Here is a 19,049-nt window from a genome sequence, read left to right as displayed (position 1 = left end):
TTTGCTAAACTTTCAGAAATAATTGAACCTGCAATGACAGGGCAGTCTCTCCACCGAGCTATCTCCTCCTTCAGATGATAAACCTTTAAGGGCCTGCGTGATTCATTTTTATATAACCAAAATCCAAGGCAGTGCCTTGTTTATAATCAGTATACTGTTTCTGCTGCAGGTGTTTGGTTTTTGTTTCCAATTTTTAATTGGAATTTTTAATTACAAAATTAATTATGGTTTATCATAAATCAAAACTACTTTGGCTCTCCCAAGCCCCTGAAAATAAGAAATAATAATAATTTAGCATGATCTATACTCATAAATGCGTGCATACACAAATACAAAGAGGGTCTTCACTTGTTTGGTTTTGATTTAGACTGGTATGCCACATAGCTTTTTTTGCGTAGCACCATATCATAACTATCACTACCATATAATATCTGAGATCTAACTTATTTTCATAGCAATATTATTAGTCCATAATTTGGATATGTGTAAAGTATTAAAGTTTTCTTATTAATAAGTGTCATTTGTGTTTCTATTTATACAGAAATATTTTACTTTTATGTAGTCAAATCAGTCATTTTTGGCCAAAATTTAAAAGGCACAATACCACATTTTGGCAAGGATATGAAGCAAAGTGAATTCTTATGTACTGCTGGTTGAAATTAAGTAGGCACTTCCACTCTGGAAAACTGGACATATCTACAAAAATCAAGCATACAATTTCTTTTTAACCTAACAAGTCCACTCCTAGGTATATACCTAGTAGAAATGTATGCATGTGTGCATCAAGACACATGGACAAAGTTGTTCTTGCAGCATTATCTTTAATTCTCCTAAACTAGAGACAATTCAAATATTCAGCAGTGGAGGGCGCCCGGGTGGTTCAGTGGCTGAGCATCTGCCTTTGGCTCAGGTTGTGATTCCAAGTCCTGGGATTGAGTCCCACATCGGGCTCCCCACAGGGAGCCTGCTTCTCCCTCTGCCTATGTCTCTGTCTCTCTCTGTCTCTCATAAATAAATAAATAAATAAATAAATAAATAAATAAATATCTTAAAAAAATATATTCAACAGTGGAATGCCTAGAATGGTTCAGTCATAGGAAAAACTACAGCTCTGGGAATGAATCACTAGAGCTACACACAGAAATATGGATCAATCTCACAAACATCATGTTGAACACAAGAGAGAGTGAAAAGAATTCATTATGTATGACTTCATTTACATAAAGCTTAAAAGCATGCAAAACGAAGCTGAAGTATTGCAGATTAGCATAATGGCTGCCTTGAGGCAGTAGAGGTGGGTAGTGATTAGGAAGAAATTTAAGAAGGGCTTCTAGACTTGGTGGTGGTTACGGGAGTGTTTAATTGGTGGTAATTCATTCTTCTATTCAATTAGGATTTATGCTGTTTGGTATGTATGTTATAGCTTCTCCAAAAAAATTTTTTTTAATCTGTCATTCTTGGGGGCACCGGGTGGCTCAGTGGTTGAGCATCTGACTTTGGCTCAAGACCGTGATCTTCAGGATCTCAAGTCCCACATCAGGGAGCCTGCTTCTCCCTCTGCCTATGTCTCTGCCTCTCTCTGTGTCTCTCCTGAATAAATAAATAAAATCTTTTTTTTTTATTTTTTATTCATTTATGATAGTCAGAGAGAGAGAGAGAGAGAGAGGCAGAGACATAGGCAGAGGGAGAAGCAGGCTCCATACACCGGGAGCCCGATGTGGGATTCGACCCCGGGTCTCCAGGATTGTGCCCTGGGCCAAAGGCAGGCGCTAAACGGCTGTGCCACCCAGGGATCCCCAAATAAATAAATAAAATCTTTAAAAAAAAATTCTGTCATTCTTTTTATGGTTTCAGGGCTTCTATCAGATTAATTTCACCTTGATTATATGTTAATTTTCTTGTACTCTCTTAGAATATTTTCATAGATAAACTTTTTATATTCAGATATCAAATCTATCTGAAATTCATTTTTTATATTGTAATTAAAGGAGTTTTTTCTTTGCATGCATGGACTGTTACTTTATTAGTACCACTTAATTAAATGTAACATTAATCACTCCCCTACATATGCAACTAAATTGGAATGTTGACTATATAACATATTAGGTACTTATTTATTTTTATTTCTTATTTTTGTGACTTATTTATTTTATTACTGGAAATTTGTACCTCTTAACCCTCTTCATTCATTTTTGGGGGGTCCATTTTTGAATGCTGTATTCTGTTTCAGCGGCCTATTTAATTATTCCTTTGCAAGCACCATACTATTTTAATTACAATAACTTTGTTGTAAGCTTAAATATGGAGTAGGCAAGAGCTGAATTCCACACTCCATTACTATGCAATAAACCTCAAAACAATGTGGCCTAATCTTGGTGAGCCTCCAGGCTTCTGGGTCTTGATGGTAAAAATATTACATGGCAAATCATTAAGTTTATTATTAGTTGCTGCTTAATTTTATTAATTTTTAAAAAATTATTTGGTTTTTCTCCTTTATTTTATTGATAATATTGAATTATGGAGATTTATTTAATAATATGAAAAATCTTTGCATTTCTAAATCAAACTCCTCTTTGATATTTCCTAAAGTTTAGTCCTCATCCCACATAATGGCATATATTATAATATATATATTATATATTATATATTATATATTATATATTATAGTCTCTGGGGAGAACTTAAAATACGTATGTCTTCATTCCATCTTTTTTTTTTTAAGATTTTATTTATTTATTCATGAGAGACACAGAGAGAGAGAGAGAGGCAGAGACACAGGCAGAGGGAAAAGCAGGCTGCATGCAGGGAGCCTGATGTAGGGCTTGATCCCAGAACTCCAGGATCACACCCTGGGCTGAAGGCAGGCGCTAAATCCCTGAGCCACCCAAGGGTCCCTCTTCATTCCATCTTAATTGCAGCTTTGTGAGTAGAATCTAGAAATTTTAATTTTCAATAAGCTTCTGGAGCCATCTTATGTACATCATAGAATAAGAATTACAGCATTTTTTCATTGTATGTTATTTTAATAAATAACTGGGTTTGATCTGATAGTATTTTATCTAGAATTTCTGTGTCCATGATAAATGAAATTAGTCTATAGACTTTTGTGTTGCTATTAACAAGCATCAGTATTAAGATTAGTTTGGTTTTTAAAATAAATTAAGGAAGTTTGGCAGAGTTGCTGTATACAAGATTAACATGGAAAAAAAGTCATTGGAGTTCCTATTCAACAGCAATAACTAATTACAAAATGTAATAGAAAAGAAGTACCTCTGTGAGATTTCTGTTCATGTCTTTTGCCCATTTCATGATTGGATTGTTTGTTTCTTTGCTGTTGAGTTTAATAAGTTCTTTATAGATCTTGGAAACTAGCCCTTTATCTGATACGTCATTTGCAAATATCTTCTCCTATTCTGTTTGTTTTTTAGTTTTATTGACTGTTTCTTTTGCTGTGCAGAAGCTTCTTATCTTGATGAAGTCCCAATAGTTCATTTTTGCTTTTGTTTCTCTTGCCTTCGTGGATGTATCTTGCAAGAAGTTACTGTGGCCGAGTTCAAAAAGGATGTTGCCTGTGTTCTTCTCTAGGATTTTGATGGAATCTTGTCTCACATTTAGATCTTTCATCCATTTTGAGTTTATCTTTGTGTATGGTGAAAGAGAGTGGTCTAGTTTCATTCTTCTGCATGTGGATGTCCAATTTTCCCAGCACCATTTATTGAAGAGACTGTCTTTCTTCCAGTGGATAGTCTTTCCTCCTTTGTCAAATATTAGTTGACCATAAAGTTAAGGGTCCACTTCTGGATTCTCTATTCTGTTCCATTGTCTGTTTTTGTGTCAGTACCACACTGTCTTGATGACCACAGCTTTGTAGTACAACCTGAAATCTAGCATTGTGATGCCCCCAGCTATGGTTTTCTTTTTAAATATTCCCCTGGCTATTCAGGTCTTTTCTGATTCCACACAAATCTTAAGGTGATTTGTTCCAACTATCTGAAGAAAGTCCATGGTATTTTATAGGGATTGCATTAAATGTGTAAATTGCCCTGGGTAGCATTGACATTCACAATATTAATTCTTCCTATCCATGAGCATTCCATGTATTCCAATCCAAAATATTCCATGATGGAATATTTTTCCATCTCTTTGAGTCTTCCTCCATTTCTTTCAGAAGTGTTCTGTAGTTTTTAGGGTATAGATCCTTTACCTCTTTGGTTAGGTTGATTCCTAGGTATCTTATGCTTTTGGGTGCAATTGTAAATGGGATTGACTCATTAATTTCTCTTTCTTCAGTCTCATTGTTAGTGTATAGAAATGCCACTGACTTCTAGGCATTGATTTTGTATCCTGCCACATGGCCGAATTGCTGTATGAGTTCTAGCAATCTTGGGGTGGAGTTTTCTGGGTTTTCTATATACAGTATCATGTCATCTGCGAAGAGGGAGAGTTTGACTTCTTCTTTGCCAATTTGCCTTTTATTTCTTTTTGTTGTCTGATTGCTGAGGCTAGGACTTCTAGTACTAAGGTGAATAGTAGTGGTGAGAGTGGACATCCCTGTTGTGTTCCTGATCTTAGGGGAAAGGCTCCCAGTGTTTCCCCATTGAGAATGATATTTGCTGTGGGCTTTTCGTAGATGGCTTTTAAGATGCTGAGGAATGTTCCCTCTCTCCCTACACTCTGAAGAGTTTTGATCAGGAAAGGATGCTGTATTTTGTCAAATGCTTTCTCTGCATCTATTGAGAGGATCATATGGTTCTTGTTTTTTCTCTTGCTGATATGATGAATCACATTGACTGTTTTACGAGTGTTGAACCAGCCTTGCATCCCAGCACCCCCTTTCTTGCAAGAGAAACAAAAGCAAAAATGAGCTATTGGGACTTCATCTCAAGATAAGAAGCTTTTGCACAGTAAAAGAAACAGTCAACAAAACTAAAAGACAACCTACAGAATGGGAGAAGATGTTTGCAAATGACGTATCAGAGAAAGGACTAGTATCCAAGATCTATAAAGAACTTATTAAACTCAACAGCAAAGAAACAAACAATCCAATCATGAAATGGGCAAAAGACATGAACAGAAATCTCACAGAGGAAGACATAGACATGGCCACAAGCACACAAGAAAATGTTCCGCATCGCTTGCCATCAGAGAAATACAAATCAAAACCACAATGAGATACCACCTCACACCAGTGAGAATGTGAAAATTAACAAGGCAGGAAACCACAAATGTTGGAGAGGATGTGAAGAAAAGGGAACCCTCTTACACTGTTGGTGGGAATGTGAACTGGTGCAGCCACTCTGGAAAACTGTGTGGAGGTTCCTCAAAGAGTTAAAAATAGATCTGCCCTATGACCCAGCAATTGCACTGCTGGGATTTACCCCAAAGATACAGATGCAGTGAAACACTGGGACACCTGCACCCCGATGTTTATAGCAGCAATGTCCACAATAGCCGCACTGTGGAAGGAGCCTCGGTGTCCATCGGCAGATGAATGGATAAAGAAGCTGTGGTCTATGTATACAATGGAATATTACTCAGCCATTAGAAATGACAAATACCCACCATTTGCTTCAACGTGGATGGAACTGGAGGGTATTATGCTGAGTGAAATAAGTCAATCGGAGAAGGACAAACATTATATGGTCTCATTCATTAGGGGAATATAAAAAATAGTGAAAGGGAATAAAGGGAAAAGGAGAAAAATGAGTGGGAAATATCAGAAAGGGAGACAGAACATGAGAGACTCCTAATTCTGGGAAATGAACAAGGGATAGTAGAAAGGGAGGTGGGCAGGGGGTGGGGGTGACTGGGTGATGGGCACTGAGGGAGGCACTTGATGGGATGAGCACTGGGTCTTATTCTATATGTTGGCAAATTGAACACCAATAAAAAATAAGTTAAAAAAAAAAAAAAGAAAAAAAGTACCATTCACAAAAGCAACGCAAACTGTAAGATGCCAAAAAAAAAAAAAAAAAAAGAGACAAGCAAAATCTTTATGGAGAAAATTACAGCATATTATTGAGGCCATTTAACACTTAAATAAGTGAGAAAATATACCATGGTCATGGATGAAAACATTCAATTTAGGAAATGAAATATAAACTCAACATTACTCTTAAAAAAATCCCAATAGAGTTGTCATGAGCCTTGGAAAACTGATTCTAAAATTAATATAGAAAAACAAAGGGATAAGAGCTTTCTTTCAGATAGCATTTGACTGGCAAATTATATCTCTTTATTTTTCACCTGTCTGTGTGTTTATATTTTAAGTATGTCTCTTGTAAACAGGGACTATAAACTAGATTTTTTAAGAGATCATATCTGATTATCTTTCTTTTAGCAGGAAAGTTGAATCCATTTATATTTATTCTGATTAATTATATATTTGGAATTTCTTCAGTTGATGTAGTTTGTACATATTTCTTCAGCTGATGTAGTTTCTATTTTCCTGCCTTTTTTATGATCCTTTTTTCCTCATTTCTTACTTAATTTTATATTGAATTTATTTTTTCTTTTCATTTCCAGTCAGTTAGTGATGGGAACACAAATTTTAACCCTAATTAAGTGGAATCTTATCCTTCCACAAAAAAAAAATTCTTTTTTTTATTAGTAGACTGATATTACAAAAGAAATTATACTCAATGATTTGTCAATAAAATATATGCAGAATTTACTTTCCTCACTTGCTACATAAGTACCTACATAATGTCCTTGATTTTGCTTCTTGACCCAAAAAGTCTAAAATATTAACTATCTGGCTCTTGACAGGAGAAGTTTAGAATGTATACATTCTATTTCTACTAGTGGTTATTCTAGAAATTCAATTTGTACACATAATTTAATGAAGTCTAAACTTAATAAAATATCTTTTCTTTCTTCTAGAATAATACAAGGAGTTATTAATATTATTTAAAATCTGCTTCTCCTCTCCCAACTTCTAAGTTTTATCTTGATTTTTCTTGTTCCAACAAATTAAACATTATTATTGTCAGGGCTTTACATAGTCAATGTTATTTAGCTTTAGCCTCACATTATTTGTTTTGTCATGCATTTCTTCTCACATTTTATATTTTGAGAGTGTTTCCTTTAAAACTTCTTGTTAGTAAGGGTTTGTTGTTATTAAACCTCAGTTTTTACTTAGCCAAGAAATGGCTTTATTTTACCCTTATTCTCTAAACATAGTGTTCATTTATAAAATAATCAGTTGATTTTTTTTTTATATATCTTCTTACTTCTCTCAAGGTATTGATCCCATTCCTAGTTGACATGGTAGTTATTAATAAGTTGTTGACCTAATTTGTCACTTCTTTATAGACAGTTTACCTTTTCTCTCCAGCTGCTTTGAAAACACAAAGTGGTGTGCTAGCAAATGTTTAGGAATAGCTCTCTAGGAAAAAAAAATATCATCTATCTATATAAGTTTATTCTTAATTTTACAGATAATGTTGTAGGTAGAGCACCCAACTTACAAACAATAAAACATATACAACTTTTTGTTGCAAATTCCATTTAGCCAGTTGATCCTCATAAAATGCTTTCACTGATTTTTAGTAAGCCCTTGTATCCTTAGCCAACCTATGATATAATCAACAAACAACTGCCATTCCAATATGAATGTTGATTGGTGTTTTCATTGACATGAACAAGTATGACAAAAATGGACAAGGGAATAGGTCTCATTCACCAGCAACATGAGCAACTTCTTTGCTGAATCAGATCATTTTTAAATACTAGAATATTTCCTCAATTTTCTGTACTAGTTATAATGTAACAGCTCCAAACATGACACTTTTAAATTTCATCTGCATTATTAACATTTTCTCCGTCACTTTCATAAGTTTAGATAACCAACTGTTCGTTGGTCCCTGATTTGTAGCATTTGCTGATAAGTGTAGTGTAAATACTGTCATCAAGGTTGTATTTAGGCTCTCAATATGACATCACTGAATACAGAATGAGAAGCAATATATAGTAGCACACCACTATATTGTATTTCTATGATATATACCGTTGATATAAATAATCTCAAGAGCATAGATAATAGGGAAATGTAATAAAATAATTAAGAAGATGCTAAGTTATGGGGCACCTGGGTGGCTCAGTGGTTGAGCATCTGCCTTTGGCTCAGGCCATGATCCCAGGGTCCTGGGATCAAGTCCTGCTTGGGGCTTCTAGTGGGGAACCTGCTTCTCTGTCTGCCCATGTTTCCACCTCTCTCTGTGCCTCTCATGAATAAATAAATAAAATCTTTAAAACAAACAAAAAAAGAAGATGCTAAATTTTGAGTATTTGATATCTTTGTTTTTAATATTTTATTTGTGCATTTATATAATTTAATTTCAAATAATGGTTGTGGTTAACAATCAGCTGATAAAATTCTGGAAAATTTAACAGTAAATTCTTTCAAGTCAACATGGGCTAGGTCTAGCACTCCACCGTTTTTGTTTTTTTTTTTAATTTAAATTCAATTTAATTAACGTATACTGTATTATAGTTTCAGAGGTAGAATTCAGTGTTCATCAGTTGCATACAACACCCAATGCTCATTACTTTCAAATGCCCTCCTTAATGCTTATCATCCATTTACCCCATCCTTCCATCCACCTCCCCTCCTGCAGCCCTCAGTTTGTTCTCTGTAGTTAAGAGTCTTTTATGGTTTGCCTCCCTCTCTCATTTCATCTTATTTTTTATTTTATTTTTCCTTTCCTTCCCCTATGTTCATCAGTTTTCTTTCTTAAATTCCACATATGAGTGAAATCATATAGTATTTGTCTTTCTTTGACTGAGTTATTTTGAAATCAGCACATCACTGTTACTTCTTGCTTTTAACTCATTGACCTTACCAGATGTTAGGATCCATGTCTTTCATCAACTCTGGAAATGGCTTGGCAATTATCTATTCAAATACTGCCTTTTCTGGGGCATCTGGGTGGCTCAGTTGGTTAAGCACCTGCCTTTGGCTCAGCTCATGATCCCAGGGCTCCCTGCTCAGTGGGGAGCCTGCTTCTCCCTCTCCCTCTGCCTGCTGTTCTCCTTGCTTGTGTTCTCTCTCTCTCTGTGTCAAATAAATAAATAAAATCTTTTTAAAAAAATGCTGCCTTTTCTAAAGTTTTATACCATTTCCAAGAGAGCTTTCAAATTCATCTTCTTATTTGTTTGTTTTCTTTAAATTCAATTAATTAGCATATAGTGCATTGTTAGTTTCAGAGGTAGAATTTAGTGATTCATCATATGCATATAACACCCAGTGCCCATTACTTCAAGTGCTCTCCTTGATGCCCATCACCCAATTACCCCATCCTTCCACCCACCTCCCCTCCAGCAACCCTCAGTTTGTTTCCTATAGTTAAGAGTCTCTTATGGTTTGTCTCCCTCTCAGATTTCATCTTTTTTTTCCCTCCTTTCCCCTATTCACCTTCTTATTTTTGATACTTTCTTGTTTCCTATTTATACTTTGGTTACTTCTTTCTCTTTGGGCAAATTAAAGATTAAGCAGATTAAAATACTTATTTTATATCCTCTATTTGATAATTCCAATATCTCCAGTCTTTGCAGAGATGTCTTCATAGTATGTGTCCTCTTCAGATTCTTGCTTTTGGCTTACTTCCTCATGTCTTGTGATTTTAATTTGTGAACTTATATCCACCCATGTTGTTTTTAGAATACATTTTTAAGGTGATGTCTATTTGGCCACAAATATATGTTAATATAGGCTTGTGGTTAGTTCTCAGGGGAGACTCCCCCTACCCCTCCTCACCTTTAACACAATGCTAAGGAAGCAAGCTAGCATTCATGGTTTTCCTCTATAAGGAAAGATATTTTTTTTTGTTTTTTTTTTAAATTTTTATTTATTTATGATAGTCACAGAGAGAGAGAGAGAGAGGCAGAGACACAGGCAGATGGAGAAGCAGGCTCCATGCACCGGGAGCCCGATGTGGGATTTGATCCCGGGTCTCCAGGATCGCGCCCTGGGCCAAAGGCAGGCACCAAACCGCTGCGCCACCCAGGGATCCCAGGAAAGATATTTTTTAGTTCACCCAACAAAGGTGTCATTTTTAAAAATACCTTCTCTATTCAGAGGTCTCTGATCTGATCTCTCAGGTTATTGCTCTAGTCCCTGCAACCCATTAAAACTCCAGTTCTAGGCTGTCAAGAATGGGCAGATAGCCCTCGGAAACTTCTGTCCTCAGGGCTCATGTTTCTTACTGGATTAGTGCTTTCTCGTATCTTTTAATTTGTTGTCAGCTTTGCTGCGCATTACAATTTTACCTATCATTTTTGAAATACTTTTTGCCAGGAATGTTTCTTTGAACATCTGATCCACCATATTGCTGATTAACCATGTTCAGGACCTAAATTGGGGATTGGACTTATGTAGAAAAGAATAGGAAGCAATTAAGAGAGACCAGCTAAGAGGCTAATGTAATAGTTCAGATAAAGATGAGACCTGAATTAAGGAGAATTGCAACAGAAGGTGAAAGAGGAAGCTGAGTAAAGAAATCTCTAAAAAGCTTTTTGGCAGGGTGTGGTACACAGAAGTTGGGTGAGAGAAGAGAATCAAAGGTAACTCCAAGGTTTCTAGCTCAGTATCTTCAATTGTCAAAGATACTACTTTCAGAAAGCATGTGAAATATTCTCCAAGATGAACCTGAAAGGGATCTAATTTGTTTCAAAATCCTGTTAATTTTTTTTTTTTTAATGTGTTTACAGGCATGGAAAGAAGAACAAGATCGATTAGCAGAAGAAGAGCGCTTACGGGAAGAAAAAAAAGCAGAAAAGAAAAGTAAGGAAGCTAGTAAAAAGAAAGGAAAGGAAAAGGTAGAGAAAGAAGACAGTAGGGCTTTGAAGAAAAAATCGTTTTTCAAGGAGAAATCTAAAGAAGAACAAATGAGAATTCCAGAAGTAACAGAGGAACCTCTCCTGGAACCAGAACCTGAGATTGTTTATCCGGTAAAATCTGTGTTCTAAAAAGCTTCCTTACTAGTTGTTTTGGGAGAAACAAGCTTCTGCAGAAACACAAGGTTCCCAATCTTCACTGACATGTCAGAAGGCCTTGGAATTTCTTCTAGCATAGATGATTCAGACCCATACTCCACCCTCCAATACCTAGGACCTTCTTTGTAGCCAGTCACCAAGATAGTAATACCCTCAGGCCAGTTTTTCTTGAGTGCCATGAAACTAGGTTACTAAGGGCCAGAAAGTGGAGATTTGACACAAAAGCATTCATTTAGGTTAATGTAAATAAGCAACTGTGAAAGGTCAAAGTGAACACAAAGTTTGGCTCTATTTGTCTCAGATGACAGGTCTTGCAGAGTAGGCACCCACGTATTTTTCTTGTGGGATTTGGTAAAACCTTCCCTTTGCCGGCCTGTCCCTCAAGCAGTCTTATGAGGAGAACCTAATGGGAAAGAGATGGACAGAAATGTAACAGCCTATGTCCATTGTAGCTGCTATGCTAAGTTCATTCTTGAGTGTTAGCAGGCATCACAATTACTTGGAGCTCTATTTGCAACACTTAAAAAAAATCTTTACCATATTAAGTGTCAAGAAAAAAAGTATAAAGTGTCAATATTCCTCAATATATCAGTTCACTTTACACAGAAAATTAACAGCCAATGAAAGAGATATTGATGTCTTCTCCCACTGCTTTTCAATAATACAGTGATTTGATTTGCACTAGCTGTAAGGGTGAACAGATTTTAAAATCATGGACCTCCTTTAATTTTGCCCTTGTAACATCACAGAAGATGCTAAAGATAATATGGACAATGTACTCTGAGTCTACAAAGTGACAGACATTCATTTGGCAGAAATTAAGCTTATAGCAACTTTAATTGGCTCACATTGGTGAATTTATTTTTGTCAATTACAGTTCCACATTCAAAACATTTGGGGAATATAAAAAATAGTGAAAGGGTATAAAGGGGAAAGGAGGAAAAATGAGTGGGAAATATCAGGGAGGGAGACAGAACATGAGAGACTCCTAACTCTGGGAAGTGAACTAGGGGTGGTGGAAGGGGAGGTGGGCCGGGGGGGGTGGGGGTGACTGGGTGACAGGCACTGAGGTGGGCACTTGACGGGATGAGCACTGGGTGTTATTCTATATGTTGGCAAATTGAACACCAATAAAAATAAATTTATAAAAACAAAACAAAACATGATGTTTTCCCTTCTAGTTTCGTGGATACAATATGGGAGATATACCCATCCAAATCTCAGGAACAAATTCTTATCTGTATCCTTCAGATGGAGGGCAGATTGAAGTTGAGAAGACAACATTTAAAAAAGGTACATTTTAAAACCAGCTGGTCAACAGCTTGGAAGATACTAACCCATTTCAGATCATCTTGGGGCCTTGTACCCTTGGGGGTGATAAGGGAGAATGGTAATGTGCCCACTATGGTTCATTATGTGCCATATTTAGCATTTTCAGACCTCACATTCTTCTGTTACAATTGACTGCAGGGCACAGGCCAGCTGAGAGGTTAGCTGGGACACACTGTTATGAACATTCCCGTTCTAAAAATCTTAAAATATTTTTATACAATTGGGAAATATTATAGTAGTCACTACAATGAGCAAATAGTTAACTAGCAATATTAATTACAACACATAGTGTTACTCAGAAACCAAGCACATACTGTGAGTGTAGAGCAAATTTCTGGTTGGGGCTCTAGAGCACAGAGCATAGGGGTCTGCTGTTGAGGTCCGGTTATTTCAGCTACAGAGAAGTTGCCTCTGGATTCAGAAGTCTTTGAGTGGGAGAGGAGTCTAACGGATGCACTGAGGAGGACCCAGTCTGGAAATAACCTCTAAAGAAAATGCACAATTCTTCCCAACAAGCAGATCTGGGCTCTAGGGAACCTATCAGGGACATCTTGCAGGGCTGATCTTTCCACTGTGCTTTAAAGATCTCTCAGGTGGATTCGAAAACCTGAGCTTTATTTGATACCTTATTTTCTCTGAGAGCTGTGCAGAGGTCAATGTGGAGGGAATTTGAGCAGGACCCTGTTTAATGTCCACAAGGTTATGCCCCCTGGCAAGGGGCAACACGGGCTTCTCTTACCCCCACACTCTGCCTGACACCAGCCTTACCCCTTCTCACTCCCTATCATTCTCCCCTCCTTGCCTCCCTCTCTCTATCCCTCTCTCCTTCTTTCTTTCTAGTCATTTAATATCTATCAATTTAACAAGGAAGTCATTGCAAAAGTTAGATGCTGTTACCTATGTGAAATCATGGCTCAACTGGAAGCATCATTAGGTAGTCACTGCCATATTGAACAAAATATCACACCAACAATTTTTAGAATAAAAAGGCCTGAATGTTATTCAAATTATTTAAACAAAGGTTAGTGGTGCAACTTACATTAAATGTCACACCATTTTATTATATACTGTTGTTTATTTAAAACATGACAGGGATTGCTATTAATATATAGGTATATATATTTATTTACATTATCATATGTTTTAATATTTGATATTTTGAATATCGTCCTTGGGCACAGGGTACAATTAGTAGTAATTAAAAATGGAACTCAGAATCACATAACTGAGAAAACTACTGGACTTCAGTTTTATAATGCTGTGCCCTATTTTTCATAACCATTCCTTGCTCTTTTGAGATTTGTTTATGCATATGTTTGTCAGTTTCAGGTAGGTCACAGTAAATACAGTATTTTCATCTTAATCCTATCAATTTTGACAGAAGATAGCTCAATCAAGGTTGAAAAGAATAAGCTGGATAAAAAAAAGAAGAAAAAAGCTGAGAAAGGAGACAAAAAAATGAATCAGAACACTAGAAGAGGGAATGTGCCTTTCAAAAAAATCTTATTTGTTGGTACTAACAATAACAACTACTATAGTTAATGTTGATGTGATTCTTTATAAGCTGTAAATCCCTTTCACATCTACTAACTAATGGGATTAATCATCAAGTTGAGTATAGGTGTACATTAGCCTCAGCCAATGTATTTCCTCTTCTATAATTTGATTAGAAAATCTGCAAACATATTCCTGAAAACATGCCATTTATTTCTGGGATTCCACTGTCACTTTATTCCTTTAGGCATCTTTTTGTAAATCAATGATGTTGGTAGGTGTTTCCATTCCCTGACTTATATTCTGTGCCGCATTATTTAGATGTCTTGTCAAGGACCTGAATGGAGTGTCACCATCAGCCCATCCTCTATCCTATGATTTTCCCCAGGGCCAACTTTTATCAAAGTGACAGTGAAAAAGGACAAGCACACTTTTATAATTCATTTAAAAGACCCTAAGAAAATTGTGAAAAAGGAAAAAAAAGAAGAGGATTATTCTTCAGAAGATGTGAAAGAAGAAAGAGAGGAAGAGCAGAATCTTGAAACAGGTAAGCAGCTGCATCTCTGTGTCAGTGGAGGTTAATACTTCATCAATGCGTCAGACCCATTCCTCTGACAGCAACACACATGCGTCTCTTGCACTAAGCATATGTAATTTTTCCAGAAGGTTGGGGAAGTGTTTTGCCATTCTACTTATATACATTTTCCCTAAGGTAACGTGTACCTCCACTGCATACACAGCACATGTATGGTGGGCTGTCTACTTTGATTTGCCCCTCTGGAGGCCCAGCTTTTGATTCCAGTTGTCATACAGAGTTTATATAGCTGGCTACCTTTGTGTAGCAACATTGAGTTTGCAATGTGCATTCTGGCCTAAATTTTCTTTTACACAATGTGTACCAAGTGCTGTCTCTAGGACTCAGGGCCTCATTAATTGATTTCTACTCAAGTTTTAGCTTTTCTCCAATATTCACTACAAATGCTGAGGTTTCCTTCTGTGCTCAATCACTTAGTCCTTCCCATGGTATCAAATTTCTTAGGCTGTAAAGACAAGAGAAAAATCCTACATTTGGTCTTGATAGTCTCTACTTGCTACTTGCAGGTAGATGTCCATTGATTATACACCATGAAACTAACTGATAACACTACTTAACATCTCCAGGAAACATCCCCTGAGGAAACTAAATGCTTCCTGTCCAATGTGACATGGGTTATACCAGCAAAAGGAGAAGAGTCAGTTAATACTATGTTTTAAACTCAAATTAGTTATAAGACATATAACTAAATCTTACTAATAAATTAATTCAGTTATGGTTAGTATTTTCCAAACTTAAGAACACAATGTTTGACAAGTTTGAACGTACCCAAGAACTTAAAACAGAAATTTTTAAATTACTTTTCTTTGTTTTGCTTGATATAAGAATATTTTTTTTATAAAAAATCAGGAATATAAGAATATTAAATATGATTACATTTTCCCCTAATTCTACCACCAGTAACCGTATTGTATATTGTATATTTCTTACTTTATCACCATGAACATTTTCCTATTCATTAAATATTCTTTGAAAAAAACCTTTTTTTAAAAAAAGATTTTATTTATGTATTCCTGAGAGACACAGAGAGAGAGAGACAGAGACATAGGCAGAGGTGATCCTCTCCTCAAGGGGAGCCTGATGCAGGACTCGATCCCAGGACCCCAGAATCACGACCTGAGCCAACCACTGAGCCACCCAGGTGCCCCCAAAACAAACTTTTCTAATGATTTCATAATAATTCATTGGTATATGCATATATCAATAATTTAATTAATTGTACCTATGTTTTTATTTACATGGTTTCTACTTTGCACTGTTTTGCTTACAATTCTTTTTAATAAAATAGAAATGTCCTTGATTTGAATTTGTCTTTTAGAAGTATCAGATACAGAGGATAAAGTTGTCAGCAAGTTTGGATCTTTTTCTGCCACCTTAGAAAATGGGATCTGCCTCTCAATAAGTTACTATGGACCAAGTGGAATGGCACCAGGTAAAATAAGCATGACAGCAAAGACAAGTGTCTCGTGACCAAGGGCATCTGCTCATTCTCAATCTGCTCTTGTTGATAAACATGTTTTGACTTAATGCCCCTCTTTTCCTGAAAGGTGGGAATATATGTGTAAGTGTGTACATGTATGTGTGTGTTTATATGTATGTACATATATAATCTTTCATACATAGAAAATAACAGTGCTTTGACATTTGAAACAGAATTTGTCATATATATAATTATACATGTAATCACATATACATAAAAATTATATATGTATATTTCCATTATCCTTGTTAACTAACCCAGGAAAATAAGTCTGTTAGTTGGTGCCCCCCAAAAAAACATGATTTCTCAAGAAATTCTATTGGTTTTCCACATAATAATATTTGTATGAATCCTGTGACTTCTCAGTGTGCTTCAAAATTTAACAGTCTTAAAGGAGCCATTCATTGGACATCTTGAAGGATTTCTTTACCCCACATTTAATGAACAAATTCTCTAACTGAAAGCTATTTCCTTACAAATCACAAAATAATATATCATTTAACCAAGAGCCAATTAGGAAATTTCTTGGGTTCCCATGCATTTTACAGAGATCTAAGCACACAGATTAAAAAAAAAAAAAAAGCTTTACAAAATCAAAAGATAATCCCTGTGTTATATAGCCTTAAAACTATGTATAGATTATGGTGATCCAACTGTCTGCCTTACTATGTACCTCCTTTTCTGGAGAAACAATATTCCACTGGATCATCATTATAATCATTTTCTACCTTGTACAAAATATTGTAGTACTCTAGTGAGTTAGAGAGTCTATTAAATTTGTTAGTAATTTTGCTTTATTGGGGATTTTGTCTTTTAATTTTATATTTGGGTTGTTTCCAAGCCAGCACTTGAAGTCATTCTGTGCCTAACAAATTATGTATTAAATCCATTATCACACACAGTCACTAAGAAATTCTATCCCTTCTGACCACAGTTTATCATGATTTCATATTAAAATATTTACATTCTACTTTCTATCAACTATATTGCTGCTGTTTCCTCAGTGATTTCCTTATTCTTGATTTAATCCTTAAGTTATTATGCAATTATTACATTTAAAACAGATGTTCCTAATCTCACATTTATGAATCCTGCATTTGAAAATGTTTATAGTGGGATCCCTGGGTGGCGCAGCGGTTTGGCGCCTGCCTTTGGCCCAGGGCGCGATCCTGGAGACCCGGGATCGAATCCCACGTCAGGCTCCCGGTGCATGGAGCCTGCTTCTCCCTCTGCCTGTGTCTCTGCCTCTCTCTCTCTCTCTCTGTGACTATCATAAATAAATAAAAATTAAAAAAAAAATAAAAAAAAAAATGAAAATGTTTATAGTGTGAAAAAAATAGAAAGGCATTCCAATGCTCATGGATTAGAAGAACCACTGTTGTTAAAATGTCTATACTACCTAATGCAATCTACACTTTTAATGAAATCCCTATCAAAATACTATCTGCATTTTTCACACAGCTAGCACAAACAATCCTAAAATATGCATAGAACACAAAAGGCCCCAAATAGCCAAAACAATCTTAAAAAAAAAAAAAAAAGCAAAGCTGGGGGCATCACAATTCCAGACTTCAAGTTATATTACCAAGCTGTAGGCATCAAAATAGTATGGTACTGGCACAACAATAGACATATATCATCAATGAAACAAGATAGAAAACCCAGAAATTGACCCACAACTATTCTTAGACAGAGCAGGAAAGACTATCCAATGGGGAAAAGACAGTCTTCCAACAAATGTTGCTGAGAAAATGGACAGCAACATGCAGAAGAATGAAACTCAATCACTTCCTTATACCATACACAAAAATAAATTCAAAATGGGAAATGTCTAAATGTGAAACAGAAAACTATCAAAATCCTGGAGAACACAGGCAGCAACATCTTCAACCTCAGCCACAGCAACTTCTTACTAGACATGTCTCCAGAGGCAAGGGAAACAAAAGCAAAAGTGAACTATTGGGACTCCTTCTGCACAGCAAAGGAAACAATCAACAAAACTAAAAAGCAACCTTTGGAATGAGAGAACATATTTGCAAATGACATATCTGATAAAGGGTTGGTATCCAAAATCTATAAAGAACTTATGAAACTCAACACCCCAAAAACAAATAATCCAGGTAAGAAATGGGCAGACGATATGAACAGACATTTTTCCAAAGAAAACATCCAGATGGCAAACAGACACATGAAAGGATGTTCAACATCACACGTCATTGGGGAAAAACGAGTCAAAACTACAATAAGATGTCACCTCACACCTGTCAGAATGGCTGAAATTAACAACACAGAAAACAACAGATGTTGGCAAGGATGCAGAGATAGAGGAACCCTCTTACAGTGCTGGTGGGAATGCAAACTGGTACAGCCACTGTGGAAAACAGTATGGAGATTCCTCAAAAAGCTAAAAATAGAACTACCCTGATCAAGCAATTGTACTATCAGGTATTTACCCAAAGAATACAAAACTACTAATTCGGAGAGATATACACAACCCTATGCTTATTGCATCATTATTTACAATAGCTAAATTATGGAAGCAGCTTAAGCGTCTATCAATAAATGAATGGATAAAGAAGATGTGCTATGTATATTTATGTATATATATTTGATATATACTTATTTTTGATATATATGTTATATATATTTGTAATACATATTTGTTTTAAATGGAATAATTGCATAATATAAAACATAAAAAGAATGAAGTCTCGCCATTTGCAACAACATGGATAGAGCTAAAGAGTATAATGCCAAGTGAAATAAATTAGTTGAAATATCATATGATTTCACTCATATGTGGAACCTAAGAAACAAAACAAAAGATCATATGGCACTAAAGAGAGAGAGGAAGAGAGAGAGGAAAACCAAGAAACAGACTCTTAACTATGGAGAACAAACTGTTACCAGAGAGGAGGTGGGTGGGAGAATGAATTAAATTCGTGATGGGAATTGAGGAGGGCATTTGCTGTGATGAGTACCGGGTGTTGTATGCAAGTGTTGAATCACTAAGTTGTATACCTGAAACTAATATTACACTGTATGTTAACTAGAATTTAAATAAAAACTTGAAAAAAAACTTCAAAAAAACCACAAATGGTGTTGGGAAAATGACAGCAACATACAAAAGAAAGAAACTGGACCATTTCCTTA

At 35.8% G+C, this 19,049-nt stretch overlaps 1 protein-coding gene across 3 annotated transcripts in view; it reads left to right on the top strand.

Annotated features, from left to right (window-relative positions):
• Positions 1-19,049, top strand: part of SPAG17 (sperm associated antigen 17) — a 227,159-nt gene that overhangs the window by 121,143 nt on the left and 86,967 nt on the right. For all 3 annotated transcript variants that reach the window (XM_038561900.1, XM_038561898.1, XM_038561899.1), the window contains 4 exons: positions 10,711-10,950; positions 12,177-12,288; positions 14,210-14,368; positions 15,735-15,848. In XM_038561900.1, coding sequence (XP_038417828.1) covers positions 10,711-10,950; positions 12,177-12,288; positions 14,210-14,368; positions 15,735-15,848 — 625 coding nt within the window. The remainder of the gene's footprint in view (positions 1-10,710; positions 10,951-12,176; positions 12,289-14,209; positions 14,369-15,734; positions 15,849-19,049) is intronic.

This window comes from Canis lupus, chromosome 17 (genome assembly GCF_011100685.1).
Source record: "Canis lupus familiaris isolate Mischka breed German Shepherd chromosome 17, alternate assembly UU_Cfam_GSD_1.0, whole genome shotgun sequence".
NCBI classification, from domain to species: Eukaryota; Metazoa; Chordata; class Mammalia; order Carnivora; family Canidae; genus Canis; species Canis lupus.
The sequence above is the reverse complement of the archived record's forward strand: the minus strand, read 5'-3'. Positions and strand labels throughout refer to the sequence as shown.